Source organism: Ciona intestinalis, unplaced genomic scaffold (genome assembly GCF_000224145.3).
Source record: "Ciona intestinalis unplaced genomic scaffold, KH HT000099.2, whole genome shotgun sequence".
Lineage (NCBI taxonomy): Eukaryota > Metazoa > Chordata > Ascidiacea > Phlebobranchia > Cionidae > Ciona > Ciona intestinalis.
In genome coordinates this window covers 135,295-145,788 of record NW_004190421.2, presented here as the reverse complement: position 1 = coordinate 145,788, position 10,494 = coordinate 135,295, and the positions used below count along the sequence as shown (strand labels likewise).

General features: G+C 34.0%; 1 protein-coding gene across 2 annotated transcripts in view; it reads right to left on the bottom strand.

The window, feature by feature from the left end:
• LOC100180072 (NACHT, LRR and PYD domains-containing protein 3-like) overlaps positions 1-6,316 on the bottom strand; it is a 15,873-nt gene extending 9,557 nt beyond the window's left edge. For both annotated transcript variants that reach the window (XM_026838612.1, XM_018815736.2), the window contains exons 1-3: positions 5,188-6,316; positions 2,665-2,715; positions 1,562-1,667 (exon numbers count right to left, since the gene is read on the bottom strand). In XM_026838612.1, coding sequence (XP_026694413.1) covers positions 1,562-1,667; positions 2,665-2,667 — 109 coding nt within the window. In that variant the 5' untranslated portion in view covers positions 2,668-2,715; positions 5,188-6,316. The remainder of the gene's footprint in view (positions 1-1,561; positions 1,668-2,664; positions 2,716-5,187) is intronic.
• Positions 6,317-10,494: the final 4,178 nt, after the last annotated feature.

Below are 10,494 nucleotides of genomic sequence, written 5' to 3'. Positions count from 1 at the left end.
TAGAATTCCTACGGTCCAGAAAGTTTGTTACATATTGTTCCTCCTGACTAAGAATTGTTTTGAATGTATTACTTAAAGGGAAAATAATCGTTTGTAAAATTTGCCTTTTATTCGACACTTGACAGTATTTATTATATCATGATATCATGTATTTTGATCCCATAAACCTTTACGTTTAATATTTGTCTTTAAATGCTTTGAAATCTAAACCGTTTACGTTTGTATACGTTTAACTTTAACGGGACACTTATAACCATGCAATGTGTAATAATTATTTCTCACAGTTTTATACTAACAGGTTGATTATATTGTGTTTCAAAATATTAAATTAATGCATTTTCCTTTCTTTTAGTTCCATAAGGCGTGAAAACAATCGACTTATTGTGCTTTATATCTTATACTAATGGGTTATAAACATGCTGTCTCAGAACATCAGGCATTAATAACTCATGGAAGAATCAACAGATAAATGAGAAGACATTGAAGTAACCAAAGCAATGAGTGCGGTTTATACAAAAAGTTCCGTTGAAAGATGCGACGAAGTCTTCATCCAGATTATATGGTCTTTACAACTACAGCTGTTTCAACAGGTATTGACATACCAGCAAGTGGAGTAAACTTAAACCTCCAACTATTAGTTTAACTTACTGTACCATACATACTACGGTACAATACTATATACACTAATACACACTAGTACACTACTATATACACTAATACACACCAGTGCACTACTATATACACTAATACACACCAGTACACTACTATATACACTAATACACACCAGTACACTACTATATACACTAATACACACCAGTACACTACTATATACACTAATACACACCATTACACTACTATATACACTAATACACACCAGTGCACTACTATATACACTAATACACACCAGTACACTACTATATACACTAATACACACCAGTACACTACTATATACACTAATACACACCAGTGCACTACTATATACACTAATACACACCAGTACACTACTATATACACTAATGCACACCAGTACACTACTATATACACTAATACACACCAGTACACTACTATATACACTAATACACACCAGTACACTACTATATACACTAATACTGTTTAGCTCCACCAACAATGTGATATCATCTAACTGCACAGTTTCTATGCTTTCTGTATTTAAACCCAGCCATTGTTCAAACTAAACCTTCCCAATAGAAAAACTGTAACGTAACTAAAACTCTATATAGTAAAAACTTTGTAAAAAACAGTAAAGGTTTAATTAAGGCCATGGTAAAAAATAAGTAAGTTATACTATCTGCAATAATCCAAGTGTTCACAACAACCAAACTAAGCAACAGGTTTGTTGGGAAATATTACAAAACAAAAAGATTAAGTATTACAAAGTTCCACTCGTAAAACAACAGGCATTGGAATCATAAGGCTTCTTGAATACCAGACGTTCATGAGGATTCCTGGGTCGTCTATTGAGTATCTCATGCATGTTGCTTACAGTGATGGTTTAGTTTTATTTTAATTGATGCAATGTACATAAACATGGACGACTCACCAAGTGGTTGAACGTTGACAGGAGCAGGTTCTGGGTGTTGGTGAGTATGTAGTTCCTGTACACTTCCAATCTCCATGTTACCATTCGTTGTTACGTGTGCACTCTCCTATAACAACAATGTAACAGCTATGGTTTAACTCAAACGCGCCTGCAGTTTTAGTTTAAGAGTTCGGAATAAGAGAATGATGTCTATAACCTAATTAATGCTCTTCTCTTGATGAATATGTACAGCTGTATTGACGATAACGTAAATCATAAACGATAGCCGGGTTCCAACAATACCCAAAGAAGAGCCAAGTCAGCCAGAGAGCCAAAGAAAGATTAAGAAATAGTTACTTTCAGTCGCTAACAAATAAAATAATGTTAATACACCTGAACACCTAATAACTAAAACTTGAACGGTTACACTAATAGACAAGGAGCGAAGTTCGGCAAAGCTGCTCCTAACCACACCGGAGCACGTCTGAACAAAGAGAGGAGAAAAGCAATATATAGTCAAGTCGGCCGGTGGCGCTAGACAGTTAGTAAAATAGTAATTGTACGAGTTACAAACAATATTAAAGTTGTGGTTCAGAAAAAGTGACCATGAGGTATATGAATACACCATGCGTGTCTGGTGCATAAAAAGACAACCATGTTATAACTGGATAGTGAGCATGAGGTGCATGAATACACCATGTGTGTCTGGTGTATAAGAAGACACCCGTGTTATAACTCGAAAGTGAGCATGAGGTGTATGAATACACCATGTGTGTCTGGTGTATAAGAAGACACCCATGTTAAAACTCGACAGTGAGCATGAGGTGTATGAATACACCATGTGTGTCTGGTGTATAAGAAGACACCCATGTTATAACGCGACACTGTGCTCACTGTCGACTCGACAGTGAGCATGAGGTGTATAAATACACCATGTGTGTCTGGTGTATAATAAGACACCCATGTTATAACTCAACAGGAGAATTATTTTTGTAACTTTCCGTCCACGCACTCACTGCGTGATCAGCCATGCAGGGGACTTTCCTCTTCCCAATAGCAAGGTTTATATATTTTATGTTCCATAAAGTAATAAAAAGTCAAACACAACAATATCAACAACTTACCATTAGAAAGTGTTTCTCTTATAAACTGATGACAGATTCTTCCAATGTCACCTGATCAAATAAATTTAATTTATCTGTGATGTCACACGGAGTATAATTACAGAAATGTTGTTACAAATACTATCTCGGTGCATTTTGTTTATACGTGGCGTTATGTATTTAATAATACAGCGCATTTAAAGCCAAATATAATACTAAAGCATACCAATAAATAGTTGTACGAAATCTATATTATTATACATGGGGTGTATTTACTTCACGCCTCAACGCTCAAATGTTCAGGTCTTGCCGCGTTCCAGTTAACTTGTTTTTAACAATGGTTTTATAAACCCGGTCTTATGGAGCCTTAAGCACATGTTTCCCAATATTTCCAAACGTAAAACATAGGACGATTTTGTGTACCACGAATAAGTATGAATAATTATATATCATAGCTTTATTAATTTACAATACTTATTTATTATTATTAATCAATCGAAAACAAATTTGCAAATCTATATTTTAAACAAGCCACTTCTCATAAATTATCTCTAAGTGCCGGGATTTTTCATATGTTATCTTGTTATTATATTAGTATATTATATATTTGAAATACCCCTGAGGTATAAATAATTGAATTAAAAACAAACCCCTCAAAGTTGGGCAATTAAATGACTTGATTTTTTTACATTAATATATCTGCGACTTCTAGTTAACCTATCGAATTTAACCGACTGTGATCTTGTTATATTTAACTACGATATTTTCATCTTGTTATATTTAACTACGATATGGGGTTGGTGATTCAAAATTTAGAACTACAAAATTTCGGCAGTTTTAATATAGTTCAGTGAGCATTCAAATGGAGCATCTCATTATTAGGCTTTTTCAGCATTTAAAAATATACGGTATTCGTTCAACAGGGAATTTTAATACTTAACAACAGCAACTGCATTTGCCGCGCATTTAGTTGAACAGTGTCGAATACTAGTATAATATTTGTTTTCGTCTGTCATAAAAAGGGTACCCGTAAAAATGTCTTGTCTTTGCCCGAGCCACGCTCCCCACCCTATTATAATACAGGTTACAGAAATGTCGAAATTTTATAGAAATAAATATATATTTAAAAGCGAAATCCATTAATTTAAGTTTACCAATAAATAGTTGTACGAAATCTATATTATTATACATGGGGTGTATTTACTTCACGCCTCAACGCTCAAATGTTCAACTTGTTTTTAACAATGGTTTTATAAACTTTAACTCACAGTCTGAAACATTCAGCATATTTCACTTGGACCAATATTTTACAACTATACAAATATATGAGAAAACATGGAGATCTAATATTAATATAAAACTAATTGGTTTGCGTATATTGCATATATGGTGAATTAACTTAATGTAATTTTTACAAAAACAACAACTAATGCCACTAAAACACTAAGCAGTGATGACCATTCAAAAACTACAATAAAATTTAGTGTTGCCGAATATAAATTTCAAGGCGGAAAATATTTATTTTAGACAGAAATTAAATTTATTAAATATTAATTTCATTTAATTTTAATGTACTTTTTAATTTATAATAGAATTAAATTCTGTGAATGATTTTTTATTTATCTATCACTTTTGCGGTAATAGGTGCTGCCGATGGCAAAATGAGAAATAATAATACATAAACTATAACTGATAACTTGTTATTGAACAACGAGGCAATATGTCGTTGCTTATATTGCTTGTGCAACACTGTACGCGCATTTTACACCGACGATTCCAGCACTTGTCTGCGGGAATGGGCGTTACCAATCCTTTCAAAAATAAAACCTTAAACAAGTATATGTCGTAGTTTATATAGGCTGAAATATTTTCGTACAGTTTGACTTAGTCTGATAAAATTAGTTTTAGTTTTGTGAGAAAAACTGAGATATATACATGATAAATACAGACAGAGGTCAAAATGGTTTAATTTAGGCATACAATAAGCATAATAATATTATTGATCTAAATTGTATTCATAAGTCAACGTGGCAAAGAAGCTGTAGCACAGCCGGTTTGTTAGATTACACAAAAGTTGCAGAATATTTATAATATACTGATATAATAACAGGATAATGTATGGAATATTTATTAAAAATTCGGTAACAGAAACTTGGAGAAAAATTCTCGGCGTAGGTAAAATACAGCGCAGCAATATTTTGTGGCAATAATATGACTTGTGTATATACTGGTTTCCACGAGTGTTTGCAAATTACTAAATAACACTTAGTGTGTTTGATATAATTATTTGAATCAATTAATAAAGGTGTGACAGTACAAATTTGTAATATCGTTCATAAACCGTCATTTATTTTCAGATATGGGACAATATGCATTTAATCGTCCCATATTACCCCACCATATTAAAAACGACAGTTTTTTTTATTACTGTTAAAACGTAATGTTTAAAAGTGCGACACAGTAGGTTGGCAATACTGCAAAGTGACGTTACTGTTCAATAATTTGGCAGAATGAGAGCATTCAAAGCAAACACAGATCACTAACCTCCTTGAAATAATCCTTGCAATCAACCGGATCGTAAAGATGTTTCTACTGTGTGGTTGCTGGTTTAGTTGTTTATTTGCACAACTTCGTAGTCAACGATTCCTGGCGTAATAACAACAACGTACATGCGAAGGTATACGGTGCCTTGATCTGCTCTAACACACATGTTACCTTGTGTTTATATCAACCGACCAACCCATCGAATCCTTTTTCACTCGATGGGATGAGGTCATGCATGGATTGAAGTTTGTTGTGCTCCTGTTCGCCACCCAGCGGATAAACTGGCACCGACAATTGCTTGGCGATACAACCCGATAACACGGTTGTGTTAATGCACGTCTTACATGGTGGCTTAATACATAAAGTACGTTGCGTGGAACTCTGAATACATTCATCTTTTGAAACTTACTTGGCTACAACTGGATTGTAGAAATATCTATTATACGTCAACAGCTGTAGTTAGTTCAGTGAGCCTTGAACCTCCAACGTATGACACACACCTGCCTAACTTACGACAACATATTGTGACGCTATTATGTATATCCCACTCCATCCACTGCCCGCCATATAATGGGATTGAACCGGAACATTGACGACCACTGTGAGAAACCACTACTCCAGTTTCAAACTGTGCTTATATTTAAAAGATAAAAACGTCGATAATAATCCTTTACACGGTACAAGTTCGCACTTAGTCACGATACTTAGCATTTATTTTGTATTTTAATATTTGTCATATATTATGTTTAGCTGTTACAGTTATTTTTCGTCACAAATACGACTGCGTTCTTATTACGCAATATAAGAGCGATTTTAAACATTTCGTTGTAATGCTATACAGCGTAACGGCCAAAGCTAACAACATTTGTGGTGTACACGTACATTGAAATCTAAGTTATGTCTGCCGTGTATTTACACAAACACATTAGAGCTGCGATTATTTTCCACACCAGATATTAGTTGCCAGTTGCTGATAATACTGATCCTAAGTTAGACTGGGATATGTGTAGCGAAGCAATGTGAAAATCATGTGAATTTAAACGTAACAATGTGGGTTGTGACGTAATAAAGATGTCAGCAATTATTATTATATGCAAATAAACGAAACCAATGCAGCCATTAATATGATGTTTTGTAACTGTACTGAATAAGTTTATTCGAGTTCTTGTCATTTCACAACATTTAGAATAAATCCAAATTCCTACATACACTTGGTTTGTGCTACAGTGTATTCTTAACCGCGTAATGCCTAAACTGTAACTTCACGGATTATTCTTTACCGGTACCAACAATTCGTTTTGAAATATTTTTTTTTGTAATGCAGTCGATATTAACTGTAGTGTTATGAATTACTGCTTTAGTCTAATTATAAAACAGTTAACAATAAACAACACGTACAGACCTAGTTGTTATGAAATTCCTAATTTAAAATCCGTAACAAGTTGAGTACAGACTTAGCGAAACACTAAACAAACTTCGCTATAAATAAAGAATATAATCACTAATCAGCCTACCTTTTAGTTTAAGCGCTACATGTTCATTCCAATATTAAACAGCAACATAAGCTGATGTAAAATATAAGCACGCATACACTGGTATAATATACACTGTGTATATGTGCACATATACTCAAAAACTCGTCAAATATGGAAACAATCAATTCAATCTGATTGGTCCGTTTGAATTGTTCTGGAACTATTTCCGCAAGTTCACAACGGTTCGGGTAAATTATGTAAAACATTATTTTTAATAGAAGGGAGCCAATATCTTAACATTAACTCATGGAAGGTATAATTGGTTTAATGTGTTTTTTTCAATAATATATACTAATGGGTTATGTAGTCAACAATAACAAACATTCACAAACAATAACAAACATGCATACACGTATGTCAGCGTAACGTAAATAGTATTTTTGTGTTTCTGCTTGAAACACTCATTGCTAATTTCACATTTTGTTATAAAGTATGTTTTGGATTAGAAAACAAAAAAAGCTGGTAAGTAATTACTTTAAATCTCTTTTTTTACACACAGATTCGGGGTTTCTTTTCACTGAAGCATTTAGTGTAAGGGCATGCATGTCAGAAATACCCCACGGTTTATTCAACACATTCGGAACGACATTCTACAACCAAAGCAAAATACCTTTTGGCGAAGGATTTCTAGATTAATTTACACGACAAGAGTTTTTTCGTACATTTTTTCGGTCATTTTTATCCTCATGTGTGGAAACTCTAGTGACTTATCCATGGTTGCCACTCCCATGCCCACAGTCGAGTTGCTGAAGCTATTGCAGTGTGTGGATAAGCAGACATGACTTTTGGTTGGTTTGGTCATTTATATCCTTGTGGGTGGGAACTTTAGTGACTTATTCATGATTGCCACTCCAATGCCCACAGTCGAGTTGCTGAAGTCTCGTAGGTGGGAACTTGGATGACTTATTTATTGTTGGGTTAAAATGATCACAGTTTTGGGAGTTTAGTTGTCTGTTGTTTTTCCCAAAATTTTATACAAACCATGCTTTGCCTTGGTGTTCAATCTTCCTATAAATCATAACTTTACCGCGTGTGTCTTCACATTAACTTGAATATTTTTTTGTCATTTCCACTATTTTTAAATGCATTGTGATCTGTGTATTTTAAGTAGATTGTTTGCGTATTGTTATTTTATATCATGGTTTGCAATGCTATCAATATTTTAATATCTTCCTGTTAATTCAGTATATCCTGCATTAAAACATTGTTTTGAATCTTAAATCATTGGTTTTGATTTGCAATAATTTATTCCCACAATAATTGGTGGTCATACTTTGTACTCAACATTCATTTATTCATTGAGGTATTTGTATATTTGATTTAGAAAAATTAAAAATCTTGTAATTGTTTGAAAATTGCTTAAATTTACCTTCGTGGTTTCCAAACATCGTAGTCTTTCTGATAATTTTTGCCCGCAAGACGCCGCTGTTGAGCATTTATTATGGATGACTAATACCATGACGTAAGTAGCTATGCTTTTATTTTAAGCTGAAGTCATAACGTAAATATTTCATCTTTAGATTCAAAGTTTAAAAATCTCATAAACTATGTTGTTACAGCGCCTTCCTCCATTCAAGAGGATTTACGTTTGATGCTCGATGCTGCTACCATTGTTGCATGTATGTCCCTTGGCCTATAATTTTGATCAGTAAGGTTTGATCAGTTATAGTTTCAGTCCGTGTGACGTCATATCATGCAGTGAAAAACAAAGTGGAGTTTTTTAAGACGCACACACCAGCTTAACTTTGACGCAGGATATTTATGCATAAAGACTCCATGTAATTAACAAACCCACGTTATCGGGTTTTATCGCCAAGCAAACATCGATGTCAGTTTATCCGCTGGATGGCGAATAGGAGCACAGCAAACTTTCATTTCATGCGTGACGTCATCGCATCGAGTGAAAAAGGATTCGATGGGTTGGTCGGTTGATATAAACACAAGGTAACCTGTGTATTAGAGCAGATCAAGGCACCGTATACCTTCGCATGTACGTTGTTGTTATTACGCAAGGAATCGTTATCTACGAAGCTCTGCAAATGAACAACTAAACCAGACAGTAGAAACATCTTTACGATCCGGTTGATTGCAAGGAATATTTCAAGGAGGTTAGTGATCTGTGTTTGCTTTGAATGCTGTCATTTTGCCAAATTATTGTGACGTTAAGCAGTGTTGCCAGGTTACTGTGCACCACTGTAAAGTATTACGCTACAAAATTAAGCTGTGGTTGTTTTAGAATATTAAATATATTTTATCACTAAGTTTCTGTTACCGAATTTCGATTGTATTTTCCATACATTATTCTACTATTATAACTTACTATTAAACTATTCTGCAACTTGTGTGTAATCTAACAAAATGTCTGTGCTGTAGCTTCTTTGCCACGTTGACTTATGAATACAATTTAGATCAATATTATTATGCTTATTGTATGCCTAATTTAAACCATTTTGACCTCTGTCTGTATTTATCATGTACATATCTCAGTTTTTCTCACAAAACTAAAACTAATTTTATCAGAAAAAACTGTAAAATAAATATTTCTTTCCATAAACTACGGTTGGTAATTTTAATACGATTCCATATTTAACTCAAAATAAGCACTTTGTTATAAGCTTTTTTCAGGCATAAAAATGTTGCATTCGTTCACCACCGAAATTTAATACTTAACAACAGTAATCGCCTTTTTCGCTTGCTTTTGAGTGATAGAATATTGCCAAACATTACTGGAGCTTTCACTAAAAAGAGAAATAAGTTCACTTTGTCCATATGTTCTCTATTGCCCAACTTAACATATTAACTACTTTTTGTTTCAAGTAAATTTTTAACAAAGTGTTTTAAACTTAGTTCATTTTACATCAAATATAAGAATCATGTCTGTCTGGGTTTAAATGTTACATATTATTTTTCCATAAGTGATATGTAGATATATTCAGTGTATAGCGCCCATTTCCACAGTAAAGTGATGAAATCGTTGGTGTTAAAATGCGCGTACTGGGTATACAAGCAATATTAGCAACGGTATGCTGCATTGGTTTTCTTAATTTAATAAAATCGTTTCGGTCTATTAGGTCCATGCCGAAACATCGACATCAACGCTTCCATTAATTTTCTGCGGGAACAATCGCTGCCGGTCCCGGCCGACGAATTTTTGCGAAACTATTGACAAACAGTTGCATGGTGGCAACGACAGTCGTTATATCACGTGTGTTTTGTTTGATACATCTCGTGCCCGCTTACACTTACTACGTTTGCAACATTGTGGGTTACTGTTATTTTTTTTTTACATGGCTGACATACTACACGCATAAATCAGTTGTTTTATGGTAAAGTTGACTGCACACAAAAGCCGGCGTCCGAATTCGCATATAGGATTGGGACGAATTATTTTGTTCAATATCTGTTTACACAGCATTCGGTGCGGAAAAACAAAGCGGTGGAAAATTACTTTTTTGCGAGTTTGCAAACATTAAGCAGCAAGTACTCAAATATTTGTTTGGTGACCATAACTATTCTTCCATTTATTCAGTAATGAACACATTCCCCGACTGCTTACAGTTAGTGTACAAAAACGTACTTTACTACACAAATTTAATTTCTGTGTAGTAAAGCTTTTTAATACATCCAGATACAGTGTATAGCCCCATTAAAACAACCGACGTTTCGACGTCCAATACGAGACGCCTTCATCAGGATTATGTCATACTCATTAACACAACGCAATATAACGTACGAAAGCAACGATCACAAACTTTTCATTCGCCAAATTTGA